Raw genomic sequence first — 20158 nt, 5'->3', positions numbered from 1 at the left:
AGCGAGCTCCAGCAACACTGAGTTGATTGTTACTGGAGCCAAGGCGCAGCAGTCCTTCATTCCAGGTTCTCAGAGCACAGACGTAAAACAGCCTCACAATCCCCCCTTGAGGAAGGCAGGCATGATCACCCCCGTTCTATGGACAGCGAAACTAAGGCACAGAAAAGTAAAGCAGCTGTGAAAGGAACCCAAAGATCCTGACTCCCAGCCTTTCTCCGGTCACACTGACTGGAAGGAGACTGAGCCAATGTCCTTTATTGTGGGTTATATGCTTCTGCAACACCAAGCCCACCGTCGCCTCAAGCGGCTCCATCCCTGAGAGCTCATTGCTCAAACATTAGAACAATAGTGTCAGGAAGTTGAACAGATGGATGTGTATTCTTCCAACGCCAGAGAGTCTTTGCCTTCCTTCCTTCCTTCCTGTCCTTTAGCCATTTATTTCAGTCAAGGAATAATCCCAAAGCCCTATTAAAAAGTAACTACAGAAGGGAAAACAGGAAAGGTATGGAACAAGGGCCAGAAGCTAAACTTGAATGGACATAGGGTGGAGGAGAACAGTTTTCACCAAGACACACCAAGGTGGTGCCTGAAGCTGGGAGTGCCAAAGTCTAATATTGCCCCATCAGCTGCTTGGCTCTGCAAGTCAGGATTTCCTGACACACTTAATGCACATTTTGTTTTACTTTAGGAGTTAAAAGCGGCAAATTGCAGTCCAGAGACCCAACGGAGACAGCCTCAACTACTGGACCCAAAGGTCTAAGTTCCCTTTGATGGCAGGATTTTCAATGGCTTTAGAAGCCTAAAGATGCACCTTGCTGAAATCAAGAGCTGGGAGAGACCATTAACCCATTCCTGTGTCAGGAACCACTGCAGGTATATTCTCCAGTATTAAGTCCAGTCGAATTTTAAGTGACTCAAGGGATGAGGCTCTCATCCCTTCCTTTGGGAAACTATTCCACAGCTTACTCAATTTTGAGCAAGATTTTCCAAAGTGACCAGTGGTTTTGGGTGCCTAACCTGACATGCATTTAAGGAACCCAATTTCCATGTCTGAAAAATCAGGCCCTTTCAAGGCATCTTGAGGCACACACTCAAAATCACTAGCCCCTTTGGAAAAATCTTGGCCTGAGTTCTTGAAATCACTCACACAATGTAAAAAAAAATTTCTCTTATGGATAAAAACCATGTTCCATTGGCCATGATTCTGCTGGGATTGAAGAAACCAGGATTCTGTTCCTGGCTTTGTCACTAGCCTGCTGTGTGACTCTGAGCAAATTACTTTCCCTCTCTGTGCCTCAGTTTCTCCTTCCCTGTCTGTCCATTTAGCTTGTGAGCTCTTTGGGGTGGGGACTATCTCTCACAGCATCTGTGCAGAACCCAGCATCATGGAGCTCTGATCCAGCAGACAGGATGACAAGTGGGGAACCCATTATTCCACATCTGCCTACAGCAGGGTTTTTCTTTTGAAGCATCTGCCGCTGGCCACTGTCAGAGACAGGACTCTGGACTAGATGGATCACTGGCCTGATCCTGGCAGCCAATTCCCATGTTCACATAAGTGGTGGAGTTGGAGGTGACATGGGCAACATCAAACACTCCTCTCTCCCCCTCCCTCCCCACCCCCTGCATTGTTTTGGCAGAAGAGAACCCCTATGGCTCCAGAGTCTGTTACAAGGGTGTCTGCAACGTGCACAAGTGAGTCAGTGGCTGGGGATTAGGAACTAAACCTCTTAGCTCCAGACGTGAGGCAGTGCAGGGAGACTGAATTCTCCTCTGCTCTGGTTTCACTTCTAAAGGGGGCTTAAAAAAAAAAAAAAAGCCACCTTGCTGCATGCAGTTCCTTTGGCGACTGGAGACAACTGGCTGGATTTAAAGGGATGCTCAGCACCCACCCACTCCCCACCATCTTCAGCTGGAGCCACAGGGGCTCAGAGCTTCTGAAACCGAGGCCCTTTAAATGGAACTCACAGGAAAATGGGAATTGCAGTTGCACTCTGCAATATGAGAGCAATGACTGACCAAGACTCCTGAGCACCAGGTTTAATCTAAACCCTCTTTCCTGCCCCACAAGAATGTCTGATGGCTACTCGTACAGTTGCACCCTAGGTGAAAAGCGATATGGACAAGCTTCCCCAGAGGCAGGGCTTCTGAGGACAGACAGACATTCTGGGAAGAGCTCCTTTACTAGGGTGATGAAATTCATAAGAAAACTGAACACTGCATGTTTCCTACACCACCCAAGCTCAGGGCAAAAAGTATCCCACTAACACAGCGATTTCAGGCCTTGCTCCACATTTCTGAGCTTTGTGTTCTTGTGAACTTAAGCATGTATTTCCACAGACTATACACACACACACAGGCAACCATGCATGGCAACACACTGCCCACACATGGGCTACAGGCTCACAGGAGAGCACAGCTGGCCGTGGATTAGAGAGCAATTGTGAGTGCTAGGTGAACCTGTAGCGGTGGAAGAGGAACCAGATTGTCACAGTGGGTGGCAATTAGTATACAAAATAATAATTGGTATCACTGCATAGGATTAAACAGAGAGAGCGTCTGATGGTAAGTCACTCCACTTCAAAAGGATTCAAATGTAGATCTGACATCCAGCGCTGGGACACAGTGCAGGAGACAGAGGTGCAAAGATGGAGATGTCTAGACACTATAGTTATGGATGCACTCAAAATGCAACAGTATCATTACTATCTAGAGATGAGTCAAAACCATAATGATTTTTCTATTTTCTTCCAGCCATGCCTCGGGGGTTTGGTTCCAATGGAGCCAGTAGCTGACACAGGGGTTGGGTTTTTTGGTTTTTTTTTGGCAAAAACAAAACCTGTCCAGCAATTATTTGAAAACCAAGACAAAGCTACCTGCACTTTTGACCATCTCTATTCGCAGCCTGGATAGGTCACAACTAGAACCACTTATCTGTCTCCAGTTCCACTGACGACCTTGGAATGTGTATAATTAAAATGGGAGCTAGGTACAAACTAACCCGGGGGGAGGAGCATGGGGAGGGCACAAGAGGTTTGGGCTTACAAAAATCAAAAAATAAATTCTGGAAAACCTAAATCTGCTCCTTAGTTTTGCTTCTCTCTAAAATCATCTTGGACAAAGTATAGAATTAAAGCATCTGTGTTTAATCTGGAGAATCTCTGCATTGAAACTCAAAAGCTCGTCTGTTTCACCAACAGAAATTGGTCCAGTAAAAGATACTACCTCACTCACCTGGTCACTTGAACATAATTAGAAAAAGGTCCAGCAGATGTGAATATTTATGTTATGGCAGTGCATACACATGACTAGGGTCCCCTTGTGCTGTTCAAACACATAGGGAATACAGAGTCCCTGCCCTGAAAAGCTGAAAAAGCACAAAAGGTTGTTTTCCTTTCAATCTATGAATAAGAACTAGGTCTGAGAGGATGAGAGATATTAATTCTAAAATCTTGATATGGTGCCCAGAAATAAATCGGTTAAATTCACTAACTACAGATAACAGATTTATTAAACAAAGGAAGTGTTATTTATCAAAATACATTTTGCATTTAAAACTTTTTTTCCTTTATGCATGCAGCACATTTAAGGTAGTTTTATTTAATTAAAATAAATAATTGTAAAATGCATTTGTTGTGCATTGAATTTGAATTTCCATCCAAACAGAGCTTGACACAAATCACGAGTATCAAAGGCATCATTCACCATTTTCTAACATCATAAAAAATACAAGAGTTAAGAATCTGAAAAAAAAAAATCAAAGTTAAGCTACATAATTGTTTAAATAAATGTGTATAGAAATAGTGTATCCTTCTGCTTAGCAAAAAGCAGCACCAAATTTAGAGCAAAGGTTATAATTAGTTGCAAATGAACATGTTTTAATGGTTACCAACCAGTGTGAATCTTTAGGAAAATAACTGAAGTACAAATGCAAAACACAATTCAAATTGAAGCTTTATAAATCAAGGTTTCCTGCTTGCTGATTTAAATCGTGATGAAAATTGGTGCTTTAAATTGTTATGATTTAAAATCAGTCCACCCTGGTTTCTAGCTGCCTGTTTGAGCTGCTGGGACAGGAATGAAAGGAGGGTCTTTCCTCCTCTCCTCCTGAAGAACTAATCCTCACCCCCGCTCCACAGGGGACATCCATTCTTCCTTTCCTCCCTCCACCCCATGCTCCATTCCAGAGCAGCCACTCAATGCAGCTCAACTACTCTGTAAATAGCCTCCAATTCAATAATCCATTGGCTATAGCTTGTAACTCATCAGTTGGCTGCAGTTCAAACATGGTTTAGCTGTACGATTCCAATCTCACTTCTGTTTTTTCCACACACGCCCCCGCCTCCCACTCCACTGGATGCCTTTAATGCAGAGCTGGTTACTAAAGCAGCGATAAAAATCAAGCCGGTGCCTGGGACTGGCCTGAGTGAGGGTCTGCCTCCTCATTGCCAACAGGGAGTGGGGAGAGGAAATAAGGATCCTTGCATTGAAGTGCTAGCATCTCTAATTAGCATATCCAGTCTCTGCTGATGAAGAGAAGGCTGCCAAGGGAGTATGACCTTGCCTATACAAAAACTGGCCCCGGTTTACTTTAGCTGGTGCAAGCCTCTGGGGACACATTTATTTCAGTTTAAGAGTGGCTGCTCCTAACTGATTTAAGATAAAGCAGAGCAAGCCACACTTAAAATGAAATAAGAGTGTCCACACAGGGGTGTGCACCAGTTTAAACAGGACTAAATTCAGATTTTAATTAATCTGGTATAAACTCTCTGCTTAGGCAAGCTCTAAGAGTCAAGAACGCCAGCGTTTTAAGACCCTTGTTGACCCCAACGGCTTCTCTCGGCCTTCATCAAATCACTTAGCAAAATATTTTCCAAAAAAGCATCCGCTAATTTTGGGTGCCTGACTTGAGACACTCATGGACTTCGTTCACAGGTGATGAGAGCTCAATTCCCGTGGTAGCCAATGGGCGCTGCAGGTGCTCAGAACACCTGCAAGTCAGGTTGGCGTATGAGAAAAAGATGCAGCCAAAGTAAGTAGGCTGTTTTGGAAAGTCAGCCAGAATCTCACTGCCTCTGCTTCATCTCTCTTTACAGCAAGGATGAGGTCACAAGGCCCGAGATACCCAGATTCCTTTGCACCCTTGTCTGGATCAGCCACTGCACCGGCAATATGTAATGGCCCTGAAGCAGTTAATGAAGGGTTACCGAAAAATATAGCCACACTCCCGAGACACCCCACAGCAAGTCTAGGGCCTGAATGCTCTGCAAGTTGCAAGCCCCAACCCCATCACTGATCTGCATGACACGGCAGGGTCAGTGCACTCTGGTAACCCAATTCAGTGCTTCTACTGCATTCATTAAGGCAGAGAGGGTCTCATTGTACAGTCCGGCCAATCAAAAAACCTCTCTTTTTGGGGGGAGGGGGGAGTTGTTGTTGTTAGGGTGACCCAGTAAACAGCTGAAGCAGAGAAAACGCACTGAAGGTCCATTGAACAGAGGGCTGCAGTGGCCAGCGTGGGGCTGTGTGTGAAAGGAAGGGAGAAAGAAAGTGAGGGTTTTTGTTCTCCAGCCATGCTCCCCGCCCCCGACTCCCAGCCTGGACCCTGCTGACGTAGGACTCCTCCATTTGTTACCGCTCTGCTCTTCCTCACTTCTCTTCAGGAGGTTCAATACCCCAGCCCCAGACCTCCCCATAGCCTCCTGACTGCCCAGACTTCGTGACAGAGCCCCACATGGCAGCATTTCCTTTGGCTCCACAGTTGTGCATTGTTGATGTGCCTGGTGATGCTGTTTAGCTGGAGATTCTCCTCCCAGATGGTTCCCCCCAACCCCTAGAATTGGTTCTGCCATGGGGGGGGGGGGGGGGGGGGGGGGGGGGGGAGACGACGACTACGACGACGGGACGACCTGACACCAAGCACTTTTATTTTGTACTTAGGAAAATCCTGTATTATTGGGATTACTTACCTGGTGCCAACAGGACGGTAGGTGCTACGCAATCAGGTCAGAGAGAGACAGGCCAACAAGTTCACACCTAACAAGCAGCTCCGGCATGAAAGCAGCCTGATTTTCACAGGTGCTGAGCTACTGAAGATGATGGGAGCTGAAGGCTCTCAGCACCTGCGAGAATGAAGTTACTCTCATTTGAGGGCCCAAATGTGCACCGAGGAGCCCAACTTTTAATCACCCAGGTCTGAACGTTTTGACCACAGTTCCTGCCCGAAAGGATCCGAGGGCCCAATCCTACATACTTGTATTGCTGAAAGGAGTCCCACTGAAACAGACAAGAGTACCCAGGCAGTAAACTCTGTGCCATGCAGCGCGCACAGGATATAGGCAAGATCAGGGCTCGAGAACTGTCTTCTCTGCTACCTGTCTGAACATAGCTGCCTGCCTCGCTCATCCCGCAATCTCCACTCTGTTTGGTAAGCATTCATGAATGCATAGCCTACAGCACACAGCCCCAGCACCACCCAAAGGGCTGGTCATTTGGAGGCGGAGCCAAGAAATCCTTCGTAACTCAGAAATTTAATTTAAAATCTAGGGAGAGGCATCTTCCTCTTGGGGACATTTCCCCTGCCACTGAGCCAGCAATTTCAAGGCCATGTCTATGTGACAGCCACAACAGATGTTATTCGTCATGTGACCAGAGCATATGCTGCTCCCATTTCACAGAAAATAAAACAAACACTGAGCAAAGCCAGCTCATCCCTAGACACAGCAATTTAACAAGCCAGCGCAGACCCACTGATGTGCTCGCTGGTCTGCTCCTGCCCACAAAACCTTCCAGAGCTGGATTAGCACTCTGTTTTCCTTTGCAAGGCCTCATTCACCTGCTCCAGATTATCAACCACACGCAGCCACAAAGACTTCTCTTCTCAGTCTGAATTCCAAGTCACGTTCCTGTTTAGAATGATTTCTCTAGGGCCAGGACTAGAGAGGCTTCCGCAGCCCAAAACTAACAGCTGTTGGGATTCACAGGCAACCTCCACCACCACAGTGTGAGCTTTGGTGTGAGAGAGGTGGAGGCGCCTGCCTTCCACCCACAGCTCTTTGGGTGTCAAGGGATGAGCAGAAGGAAGAAGCAGCACCCTGAACTGTCCCCTCTCACTAGATCAAAGCTTTGTGGGGAGATTCTGAACTGTCTAGCACCCCACCCATTTTGTCTCTTCACTCACATGGGACCAGAGTCTAGGTCTTGGACTGGACTGAAGGTGGAAGTGTCAGTGCAGAAAAAGGCTGTTGTTGCAGCACTGATGGCCCAGATTGAAAGCCCCAAGACATTCTGACGGTTTGGAGAAAATGCAATTCAACTGCCAAACATTCAGGGATTTGTCTGCAGCATGCCCAAAGGTTCCAAGGCTCATTCAGACCCATCTACCCACTGCAGAGATGGGTCTGAATCAACACCCAGAGCCAGACATGCTGAAATCTGGGAGGCATTCAAAATCCAGAGATGAATTATGTGGCATAATCCAACACGAACAAAAACACTGCCGGAAATGGGTGCTTAGATACATCAGCCCACCACCAGCAAACCAGAGCGATGCTCTGAGTCATTTAGATGCTCAGAAAAGCGAGAGAGGCCAGTGCCTGCACTAAGCTAAACCTCACTGTGGTGACCAGAACCCCACCATAAAACAACATTGTCAAGAGAAAACAGCCAGACAGCCTCAGACCTGCAGACTAGCAACAGGCAATGGCACAGCACCGTCCATCCAGAGGCTCCAGCCAAGGCTTTTAAACACCAGAGGCAGGAGAAAAGTTTAACCAACATATCCACTTTCAAAAGTGCGGCTGAATAAAAAGAAGCAGGAGGGAAGTCCAGGCAGCTGACTAAGACAAACCAAACAGCAGCCTTTCTGCACCTTGCTTTCAGTGGCAACTCTGCTGCATGGAGAACATTTGGGGAAAGATCAAGTCAATCCTGGCCATCCTCACTATAACAGCTACATCCTGCAAATCTTCCACCTGCTGATTTCCCATTGACTTCAACAGGAATTTGGTGCATGGAGCCAGACCCTATGAGAGGGGCCAGAGACAGAATCACTTATTCAGACATCTTTGAATTTTATGGGGGTTCAGATAAAACGAACCTAGAGCCAAATCACCCCAAGTTTTTGGCCTGAGCTGAAAGGTTGAGATCCAAGTTTCCTCAAAACCTCCAGATGTTTGGATTCAGGATTCCCATTCAGTTCCCATCTCTAGTTTTGATTGAACCAAAACAGTCGTGCTTCGTCCAGCTTGACTAGGAGATGGAACTTGTGGGTACATGCACACACATACATGTTCCTTGAAGTTAATTCAGGTTAAAAAAAAACACCAAACCAACCATGAAACAAACAAAAATCTGAAACAAACTGCAAAGGTCAACCTCAAATAGGAGCCCAGAGCTGACTCTCAGGTTTCGAGTCACTATGGAAACATAATCACTGTAAAGAGAGGGGAAATCTCAGTGGTTTTGCTCTGTCATATAGAAAGACATTCTGTATTACAGTTAGGGAACACTTCAAAAACCAGATTTCCACACAGGCATTCTGCTCAGCTGCTATTTGTTAAAATGTGGTTAACAGAGAGAAAAGCAACTCTAAAAATAACACCTCTGCATTCCAGATTAAGTCACCACCAATGACTTTCCTATTAAATCTGCTTTGTTTGCAAGTCAAAACAAATTTTTCTTCTCCCCCTTGCCCCCCCAAATGCCAGCACTCAAAGCTCAGCCTCTGTGTCTGGAAATTCAAGCTGTGTTTTTCCTACTTCCAACAGTATCACCAACATCAAGGACTGAGGAATCAGAATTTAGCTAGGCAGCTGCCTCCACAGTGCAGGATTCAGAAAGCCACCCAGGAGCCAATGTGGGCAGTTAAGAAGAGGCCATTTCCCTCTATACAGTCACATTCATCTGATGATGAACCCAGTCAAAATACCAGCTGAGTAATAAAAACAAACCCATTGTTGTTTAGCTATGTAAGATAAATATGCATTACACATGCATGCATGCTAGCACAAAACTGTGACAACACTTAGCTGTTACGTTACTGCTGCTCCTCAGGTATGTTTGGGAATCATACTTGGTAGTTACTTAATGTAAAATAACAGTCCTATTAAAACCTAAACAGACTGCAGCTTTGGGAACACATGTACTATGTTAATTAACTAATTAGTATTTGCATATCACCAAAGAAAAGACAAAGAGCTGTAGAAATGGCACATATTATTGCCAAGTTATAGTGATTTCCTCATACTGCTGTGGTGCCTAAGGGCTCACACCCCATTGTGCTGGTGCTGTACAAACACATAACGAAGGCAATCCCTGCCCCGGAGAGCTAACAATCGCTTACCAGCATTGCCCAGTTATTAAGCTGGACAGGAGCGCTCTTCTCTCCAGTTTCCGGGGCACACATGGTTTCCATGGAAGCCACACTGGGACAGCATGGGAAGTGAAGCCTCGTCCCTTTTAAATCTGTCAGCATCGAATAAAAGGGCCCTTGCACACAAATACCTTTATACACATGAGAAACTCTATCAAAGCCAGCGGGGCTACTGGTGGATTTATTTTTGCTAACTGCATGTACTGAAACTACTTATTGAAAGAACTAGACACACAGATCACCAGCTGTCCCCAGATACATACCCTTTCCCTAATCCCACTCCTACCTGGAAGGGTGGGGAGGACAACATTTAAACACACAATTCCCTCATGTCTAGCATGTGGTTTTCACTTCCCCTTCTCTCTATGCCCATCCTGAGCTGAACCTGTCAAGCAGTGGTGGACTCACTTACAAGGCAGGGAATTAGGGGCAGTTCCACAGAACAAGCTGCTGTTACTGTTCTCTTTCGCTGTGTCTTACTATCTTTAATTGCCTGGGGAGCAATGTCCAAGTGTATCTTTATTGCACGGGGAGCCAAGTCTAGTGAATGGTGGGCAACGTGTGGATTGAACAGGCACATGGCAACAGGATTTAACAGCACTTTCTGGAGGCTGCCACGTAAGATTCTAAAGGGTTTGAGATTTCCATTGTTTTAAACAGTGTTTCTAGACTTGGAAGTGTGGTCTTCCCCTGTCTGCAGACAGCCGGAGACGATAGCTCTAACTGGTTTTGTCTTCACTGCACAGCTAATTCAGGCTCTTACCTGGGTTTTAGCCAGCATCCTCTACCATCCTCGCAGAAAAGCCTGACTCAGGTTTGGAGGTGCTTTAAGCCCAGGCTAATTTACTCAGCTGGGGGATGGATCAGAGCCTGAGCTCTGCTCTAATCCACCCACTTTGCAGTGAGGATGGAAGCAAAAGTCACTTGAGTGTAGCTAAAGCTCCAGTCCCTTCCCACAATTCACCCTGAAGGACAGACAAGTTTCACCATCAATTGACTGGGAAAGAATCGTAGACTGTCTCAGTACAAAGAACCATTGGATACATCCACAGACACAAAGGGACAAGTGCAGAACCAGTGAATACACAGTAATGCGAGAAAGGCCTTGCAGTGGGGATGCCCACACACATCCGAGCTAGGCTGACCCAGGTGCCTGTCACCCAGATTAACTGTGCAGTGAAGACACAGCCTAAGGGCCTCCTCCTGAGGTCCATGGAAAATCCTCCTGAGGTCCATGGAACTCTTTCCACAGATTTCAATGGACTGATTTCCACTGATTTCTTTGGTCCCAAGAGAGGCAAGCACTGCACCCATCCCAATGAATCGCTAACTATGACAGTTTAAGTAGCAAGGTCACTTAACTATTTCACCATTGACCATTTTAGCAGACACATCCAAACCAGGATTGTGGACACCGTTTCAACAGAACACTTGCCTCTTGCAATATCCCTGAATGGTTCTCTGGAGAATACAACAACAAGTTAAAGCCATTTAGGGGATGTTGGAATGAGTGGAGGGGTAGAGAAACTCAAACAGTTTTACATTTCAGCACACCGATGCTTACATGGTGACGAGAATGGCTCTCTGGGGCTGTTTGGATAAACTGCATAGATAGAAATCATATAAAACATTTTAAATTAAGGTAAATTTTATGTGCACTGCAAACTAACTGGACTGTAAGCTCTTTGGGACAGGGACTTTATCTTTGGGTCTATATAGTGCCTTGCACATTTATAGCACCAGAACAATTTAACCCATTGATGGGACACGTCCTATCACTCAGCTTTCCCTTCAGATAGTCCAGTTACTTATCTGAGCACATTCTCACATACTCCCTTTGCAGATGCCATTATACAGAAGAGAGACACAAATTCCACCACAGACCAAGCACACACTGGAATTCCACCTCACAGAAAGCCAAGTCGCCGGTAAAACACTCTCCCCCCATGCATCCAACTCAGCCGGCTCTGTATCCAAATCCTATTCCTTAGCAACGGCTTTTTCCCCCTTGCTGGGTCCATGGGAGATGCAGAAATATTTGTGAGCTGCAACAGTCCCACAGCACTGCAAAAAATCACATTCCTTGTATTCATTTATATGACTGCCTGAAAAGAGCCACTGGGCAGCTCGGACTGCAATGGTACTGGAGAAAGTACAGATTAGGAGCACAATGGGCCTTTAAATGCAATCTGGAGTGACCTAAATAAGCTCCTAACTGCTGTTTCAATTATATGTCCCGAGGGGGGGAGGGGGAGGGAAATGGACGCAGTGGCTGGTAATTAGTCAAAGTGCCAGAAAGGATGGGCCTGCATAGAGATGCCATGCCATTTCAATGACAGGCCCAGCTGAAGAGCAATGGAGGAATGTACCGTTCGCTGGCGCTCCAGGACTCACGGTCAGTGGGTTACAATCAAAGCTCACAGACCCCCAAAAGGGAGGGCCAGGCTTCCCAACACACAGTGGTACCAAAATGGCACAGGAATCCTTTTGTTTTCCCACTGAGAAATCTTTCTGTGTACAGACCCCGTTCCACCCCTGAACAGGAAACATCCAGTACTCCTTTCCCCTTTCCCTCTCTGTAATTGAGGTTTGACCTCAAGGATCTATGGCAATGCCCTGAACAAGAAGGAGGAGATTCTGTAACACACGCCCCAATGGGGGACATAAAACTAGCACTTGGCAAATGACATGAGTCTCGGTTCTCCTCTCATAGGTTCCTTCAACTGTGCTCCAGCTCCTCGCCATCAGCTTACAATCACTATGGCCTGGGCTTTATCGCAGTTTGGTTTTTGGAGAACTAAAAGGTCGATATATTATACTTCGATCCAATCAAAGCCAGAGAGCATTCATTATCGATCTGTAGTCCAGGAGCACCAAGGAGCCCACTGCGCTAGATTTGGTGCAAACAGAATTAAAAGATGGCCCCTGCCACAAAGCCCATTGAGGTCAATGAAAACACTCCTGTTAGCATCAGTGGGCATTGGATCAGTCCCTTACAGACTAAAGTGACTCGTCCAAATCCAACACTCGAGTGCTACTGATCTGAGCAGATGGGAAGTGAATTTGAGTGTCTATGCCCCTAAAACCACCGATATCTCTGGAACTACTCAATCCTCTCGCTGATAGTCTGACCTGGGAGGCCAAGGAATAAGTGGCCAGGCCAGGCTGGGCAGTCACAAGTCCCTCCTCACCAATGGAAGGTGGTTCCCCTAGGGCAGGGCAGAGGCATGGTGGTGAGGGGGGTGGGGAAGTCTGAGCTATCTCTTCCTATGGATAAAGAGGAGACTAAAGTTTCCAGGGCTGCCAATCCAGCACTAAAATCCATTTACACCTCCAACAGATCCAGGTGCTAGAAGGTCTCGGGCTCTATGGAAACATGAGACAGCAATCTCCAGGTAACACGATCCTTATACAAACATACTTAGAAGCCTCTCCCCCATTCCGCTTTAATAGGATCAAACAAAAAAATCCTGCCAGCCTGGCTGTTTATGTTCTGCAGACACTTGTGCACGCACGCTCACCTCTGCAGCCAAGGCTGCACCTTTTGGAGTGCTGCCAGACGGTAGATCCCCATCCAGGAAATACCAGCAGATGATTGCCCTGTGGATGCAGGAGACATATCGTGCTGCAGTTTGAGCTCCGAGGAGAGCACTTTGTGCAGACAGGACCTCTGCTCCCAAACCTAGCCTGGCAGCCCAGGGGAAGAGATGTCTCTTCTCCCCCAAATGACACAACATGAAGCACTGGTCCCAAGCAGCAGCACTGAGCATGTTATTGGGGCACATCCAATGACAGCCGGCCTCTTTTTATTGCCCACACTACAACCATACAACCTTCTCCCCATGGCCTTCTGTCAATGCACTTCAAAGCTGCCCACTTCTAGGGGAGTTCAGTCTAATCCTCATGTCTGTCCTTTGGTCTGTCCAGGAAGGCAGTTAGTGCCAACTGTGAACCTGAATGGAGACATTAAGATGATGCCTTGGAGATGGCGCAGATATCGGTGTGGGACGGCTTACTCCACAGGCATCAGCAGGAGATCAGCTAAGGCCACGAGGAGGAGAATATGCACTTAGCCTGATGGACGGTTTTTTATAAATCCCTATACAGAAGCACTGTTCCTTTGTTGGACCAGACTATGAACCAGTGTACACCGGAATGGCTCCATTAAAGTCGATGGAACTGCGGCCCAATGCACAGAAAAGATTTGAGTCAGGGATGCCTAAAAGCCTTGTCTGGAAAAAAGGTGTTTTTGCCATGTGTTAGTTAACACCTGGCAAACTCCTAGCTTGAACAAGGCCAATGTAGTTTTAACATGTGTTAGCAGGTCAAAGTAAGGCTCTCCCTGAACTTGAAACAGGCATTCTTCATGCATCCCCAGGTGTTCAGAGACAGATTATCGATGTTTTTCTAACTTCTATTCACAGCCCATTAATAGGCAGCAGGTTTCAAATGAACATAAGGAAAAAACTGCTTCATTCAATGCATAGTCAACCTGTGGAACTCAGGGGAGATTGTGAAGGCCCAAAATATAACTGGGTTCAAAAGAGAACGAGAGAAGTCCATGGTGGATAGGTCCATCAATGGCTATTAGTCAAATGATCAGGGACACAACCCCATGCTCTGGGTATCCCTAAACCCCCAACTGCCAGAACCGGGACTGCATGAGAGGGGATGGATTACTCAATAAATGCCCTGGTCTGTTCATTCCCTCTGAGGCATCTGGCACCGGCCATTGTCGGACGATACTGGGCTAGATGGACCATTGGTCTGGCCCAGCATGGCCATTCTTCTGTCTCCAGGGCTTTTCTCATTTAAAAAAAAAAAAAAAAAATAACCTGCGTTCTCCGCACAGGGTAAGTCCCACAGAGCAACTTCACCTCTGCTTTTAGCCTCCCCAGGCTGTTGCTGGGGAAGTTGCCACAATGGCACTGATTTAAGTTTGCCATTCTTCAGTTGTTGTGACAAAACAACACCCCTCCCCCCCCCCCAAAAAAAAACAACCCAAAAAAACTAGTTTCAAGAGGAACAGATAAGCCCTTATACAATACAATCATAATAGCAGCACTTTCACAGCATGTTCCTTCTGAAGATCTCAAAGCCATTTACTATCCTTAATTCACAACATCCCCCCCTTAGCTAAGTATCAATATGCCCATGTTATAAATGTGCAAACTGAGGTACAGAGAGGGGAAGTGACTTGCCAGTGGTCACACAGGGAGGAAGTAGCAGAATCAGGAATAGAACCCAAGTATCCTGACGCCTAATCTACTGTTCTAACCACTAGACAACTCTCTCTCCTCCAATCAACAAAAAGGAGAAGAACTGAGATAAGACCCAGTAAAAAGACCCTGAAGCTGGGCAAAGAGGATTTTATTCAGGGGGGGAAGGGGAGGAAGAGGGGAAATAGGATGGGGGGGGCCAACCACACCAGATAAATATCCAAGCAGGTGCCTCCATAGTGTTTTTAACATAAGGCTGCCAGCAGGGGGTGTTGCAAGCCAGCTCTGTTCCTACACCACTCCCCCAATCGCCCCTTTCCAAGCCCCGCTCTGAGTCCTGGGGTCCTGCCAAACTTCTGACCTCAGAGACCTGGGCCAGAGTGCACGAGGGCTTGAGTGTGCTAAACAATTTTGCCCCCAGGAGAAGCGCAAAGAGCAGAATGGTGCCGCTCCCCGCCCCCGTTCCCTTGTGCCGAAGGCTCTCCCTGCCAAGAGGCAGGCTCCAGGAGCACAGGGGGCTCTACAAGGCTGGACTTCCTGCCAGACATAACAAGAAGCAGATGATGTGCTCTAAACAATGTCACTACGCCCACCCCCAAGAGAGAGAAGCAGGAGGAAGGCGGAGGGAAGGAAAACAGACTCAATGGCACATTTGTGAACTTTCTACAAGGTTGAGGCGGCTGATCCCTAGAAAACCTGCCCTGGGGAGAGAGGATCAGAAAAGCCAAAAGTAGGGTGACACAGCCAATGCCTCAAGAAGCCTCTTTCCTGTCTGTGATTTTGGGAGACCAGGGCTGTGTGTGGGCAGGAAGGTCTTCAAGGAAGTTGCCTCTGCCATAGAAACTGGCTAAGCATTCTGCCCTGTAAACTACTTACCTCATGACTTCCCTCCCCAGCTATCTGTGCAGTGATACCAAAAGTTTTAGTTGTGACCCTCTCTCCAACAAGACCTACCCAGGGCTGGGGTGGGCCTTAAGTCCTGGTGGAAATGGACCTTGCTGACCCATTCTGATTTTAACCTCTTCCTCACCAGTAAGCTTTAACTTCCCTCATCCCACCAACAGAAGGAACTACAGAACCAACGAGCCAGCTGCAAAACACAGCATCAGTTATCCAGGGACAGACAGAAGGTCCCTGAACACTCACCACGCTGAGCCAAAGTCACCGGCCTAGCGAACAGTTCTCTTTTTGACCCAGAGGACTGAGAGTGGATGATGGGCACAGCTCTGGCTTGCAGAGACATAACCAGAGATGCTTTGCAGGTCTCCAACATTGACCTGAGAGCCCTGCACTCCTCCCTTCCCTGAGCTGAACCTCTCATTTGATCAGGGCCCCCTATGTTTTCCCAGCACGTGAAAGTTTCATAACCCACCTCCTTGTTGACCTAAAGCAGTCACCATCGTGCAGGTTACTTTGTATTTCACAAAGCCCCCTAGAACGACAGCCACAATTCCCACCAGCAAACCCTGGATCTGAAGCCAGCAAGAGCTGCAGGAGGCCTGTGCTAAGTAGAAAGGTCCAGGGTCATGCCCTAGAGTATGGATGTTTTGCATCCTCCACTGAGTGTCCTAACAGGCCAATCCCCATGGTCTTCCTCACCACGGGGAGGATGCATGGGTCCTTTCTTTGCAACCTGGACAGGCTCAAAGCCCTCGCAGGGCAGACAGTACCACAAGCCTCCAGCAGGAAGCCAGACTCTCAGATAAAATATTTAAAGGCCCTGGTTCTTCTCACTCTCTGCTCCCTTCCGCTAGCTGCATCTCTCTAGTTTCTCCTAATAGATATTTCAGCTTGGCAGCATGCCTGCCAGAAAGATAATGGCATAAGGAGGAGTAAAGAGATCACAGAGGGCAGCAATTTACCACTCCTAGATAAAAGCAAAAAATGCTGCCAAAATACTTTCATCTGTGCGCCTCTCCTTTGGAAACAGCCTGCACCATATGCGCCGGCCTCCCTTGCCATGCCAGGGCTCAGCTTCTGAGCGTCAGATACACAACACAAGCCAGCATCAGGAACACGCCAAGCAGAGCCCATGCAAACTCAGAGCACTTGCAAACCAAGCCAGGGATCCCTATCCTGAGAAAAGGCAGCCTGCCCACAGCCGCAGGTGACACCACACGTTCCCCAAGGGCTACCTGCAATGCAAAGCAGCTAGGGACCCGTCTCTTAGCCTTGCTGGCAATAACTGGCAGCCCCAAATCCCAGAGGGAATCTGTCCCCCTAACGTGCCCCGGGGAGCGGGGAAGGAAACACAAGCTTGTAAGTGAATCGCGGTGCGTGTGGGGCAGGCCAGGAGTTCCCACTGTCTAAGCCACCGCGTCCATCCAGGCCGAGCTCTGCTGAGCCCCACACGTCCGTCCGTCCGTCCGTCCGTCCATCCATTCATTCATTCCGCGGGCGGACCCAGCCCGGTTCTCCCCACACCCGGCCCAGCCCCCGGGCGAGGCCAGCAGCGCCGCCCCGGCCGACTCCGCTGCAGAGAAGCGGGCGGCGCGAACCCCGGAGCCCGCCGTCTGGGGCTCGCCTGCAGGCGGCCCCGGGGCCAGGCTCCACCGCCCCGCGCCGCGCCGCAGCGAGCTTCCCCCGCCCCGGGCCCGAGCCGAGCGGAGCGCGCCGCCGCCTCACCTCCAGCGGGGGCAGGTCGGGGTCGAGCTGGGTGAAGCTGTGCAGCACCACGGGGCTGCTGCCCTCGCCGGCCACCTCCAGCCTGACGCCGTCCCACAGGCTCCTCATCCTCCGCGAGCTCTCGAACATGTTCTCCGGGCTGCCCGCCTCGGCATCGCGCCGCTCGGCCCGCGCTCGGTTCACCATGGGAGCCGCCGGGCCGCTAGCCCCCCATCGGGAGGGGACCCGCCGCTGCCCGGCCGGCCGGCGCGGCTTTGTCTCGCTCGCCGCGGGAGGGATCCTGCCGCCCTCCCGCCCCGGCGTCTCTAACTCGCCCCGAGCCAGCCCAGCCGCGGCCCGCCTCCCGCGCTCCCTCCTCCCCGAGCGCAGCCGGCTGGTGCACGGGGCAACCTGATCCCACCCACGCCGGGAGAAGCCCTGATGTCAGCCGCCGCGGCGGTGCGGGAGCCCGCAAAGCCAGGCACTGGAGTCTTCCCTTCTGGCGGGAAGGGAAGGGAAGGGGAAGGGCAGCCCGAGGTTGCAGGATCCCTCTGACACTCAGGGAGGGAGGGAGTCAATCACACGGACACCACCAGGAAGCAGACTAGTGCCGGCTTCTTCTCATCTCAGCAGAGCTGGCAGTCGCAGCAGGTTTGGTGGGGGGCGGTTCCGAGGATCTGGCGGGACCGGGAGCACTTCTGGGAAATCGGGCCCTGGTTGAGATGCCTCGATGGGAGAGCTCAGCTCTTTGGAAAATCTGGCCCGCCCTGCTGGTGCTGAGCCCCTGAAAATCTGACCCGAAAGACTCGAGGCAGGGAGCTTTAAATGGCAGAGACACAGCCACATCTGCCGCAAGAGAAACCTGCACAGACAGAGGGAGGACTGGTTGGGTTAGAAAAGTTGCACCAGTGTCAGTGTAACTCAATCTATTTAAAATTGATCAAGTTACACCAGTGCAAATCTCTGCTGGAGACAGATTTAACCTCCCTTAGCCTCGTTTATGTTGATTTAATTTAGGCTAGTAAATTATCAAATTAAACTAAACTAAGTAAGCAAAGACTATAAACTTGTCAGGGCAGGGACTATTTTTTGCCACATTTGTACAGGACCTAGCACAATGGGGTCCTGGTCTACGACTGAGATCCCTAGCTGATATAGTAAGAATAATCATTCAGTTTAAGTGCATCTACATTAGGGGTCTAGATAGACGATAATTTGATTTAGTTACACCAGTGCAACCTTTGTAATACAGACCAGAGCACAGAGATTAGCCCTTAGATAGCACCTTGCATGTTCAAAGCACTGATCACATACCTCCCAACAGTCCCAGTTTTCGCAGGGACAATCCCACTTTGATCCCTGAAATCCCCTGTCCCAGTTAAAGCAGCTTCTGTCCCAAAGGGCTGGCTGGGCTCAGCTCCTCACTCTGGGCATTGCAACCTGGTCCCTCATGCACAGGATTTCGGTGCTTCTCAGGTTTGGCCCAAATCCCCTGATGTGGGTGGGGGGCAACCAGGTCAAATTTGAATAGCACCACTCACTCAGATTTGGCTAGGCAGCCCTGCAGCCATCAGGTGACTGGGCCAAACTGAGCAACCCCGTGGCACCAGGGGCCAAGTGACCATGCCCTAAGTAGGGAGATGAGCCCAGTCATCCCTGCAGAACAGGCACTGTGCTGCCCCTGTATTCCACACACACACAGGCCTCCCAGTGGGCAGAACCTGTCCTACTTAGTCGTTGGAAACTCAGGACTAGGAGGCATGCAATCATTAACTACCTACAGCTGTCCACTTATGAAGCAGGTCAGGGGCCAGAGGGTCATTGCTCCCATTGTTCAGAAGTGGAAGCTGAGATACAAGGAGATGAAGTGACTTGCCCAGTATCTCTCAGCAAGTCAGTAACAGGACTGGCATCATTGGTCTGATCCAGCATGGCCATTCCTAGATGCCCTTTGTGGGTGCAAAAGGCCTGAGAAGCAACAGGACTAGCCCAGGCCTGCTGCACCAGAGATCAAGGGGCTGCAGGTGAAGATTTCCATGCAAAGGGGTTACAGCAGGGCTGAATTTGGCCCAGGATATGGTTCACAGTGCCGGACTGGAGAGGGGGTTGTGGATCTTCACCAATGGGCTCTGAGCCCCCAAACAGATGCTCAACCCACATACTGTGTAGCTATTATTAAGTACAAAGAGAACCAGGCAAAACTGATCACTAGCTGTCACTGCTGCTAAAAGCTGCAATCCTGCAAATATGGAATCCCTGTGCCAGAATCTGGACTTTCATGTCTCAGCTCTCTTCATGTCACAAGTGAAAAAATATTAGACTCCTCGAGTATTCAAAAACCCACAGCCATATTCCTACACGAACATCAAGCTGAGATAAGAACAACCAACTGTATTTTTAGATTAGCACATCAGCAGTTGGAAGATTCTGCCAGGAAGATGGGTAAAGCAAGGGTTAACAAAATCAACAATAAAGTGATAATGATTAAGTTTGAAAGTTAGCAGCCCACTGAGCTAATCCATGCTATTGTCCCAGTCTATCTGCAGACTCAAAAGGGACAATGGTGTATCAGGTGACACTCTGGAAGGTGATCAGCTCAGACACAGGAAGGCTACAAATTTTTCCTTGTTTTCTTGATCTCCAATTTAGGGACTTTAACAAAGAGCAAAATTAGCAGGAAACAAACCAGAGATCCTGAACCTACAATCTGTAGACTTTTCCTCCTTTCTGGATTTGAACCTAGTCCTGCCAACATCTGGAAGCTATAAATAGGAACACATGGCGAGATGAACAGGGGTGCACCTTTGAAATTGGTTTTTGAAATTGGTTGGATGGGTATTTTTATAGGGACTCAGTGGAGAAAAGAGAGATATTATACTTAACACATAGAAAGTGTCCCTCCTAACTAGAGAGAATTGGCAATCCATGTGTGTGATTGCTAAAATTGTCCATGGCTCTAATT

At 48.5% G+C, this 20158-nt stretch overlaps 1 protein-coding gene across 3 annotated transcripts in view; it reads right to left on the bottom strand.

Moving 5' to 3' along the window:
* RALGDS (ral guanine nucleotide dissociation stimulator) overlaps positions 1-20158 on the bottom strand; it is a 103763-nt gene that overhangs the window by 25631 nt on the left and 57974 nt on the right. For 2 of the 3 annotated variants that reach the window (XM_067541888.1, XM_067541889.1), the window contains exon 1: positions 17218-17715. The exons of the other annotated variant lie outside the window; for it this stretch is intronic. In XM_067541888.1, the coding sequence (XP_067397989.1) occupies positions 17218-17403 (186 nt within the window). In that variant the 5' untranslated portion in view covers positions 17404-17715. Of the gene's footprint in view, positions 1-17217; positions 17716-20158 lie in introns of those variants that run through there. 3 annotated transcript variants of the gene reach the window in all.

Source organism: Emydura macquarii, unplaced genomic scaffold, assembly GCF_026122565.2.
Source record: "Emydura macquarii macquarii isolate MOO-44397 ecotype Brisbane River unplaced genomic scaffold, CSIRO-AGI_Emac_v2 contig_691, whole genome shotgun sequence".
In the NCBI taxonomy this organism is placed as follows: domain Eukaryota; kingdom Metazoa; phylum Chordata; order Testudines; family Chelidae; genus Emydura; species Emydura macquarii.
This window is presented reverse-complemented; position numbering and strand designations above follow the sequence as displayed.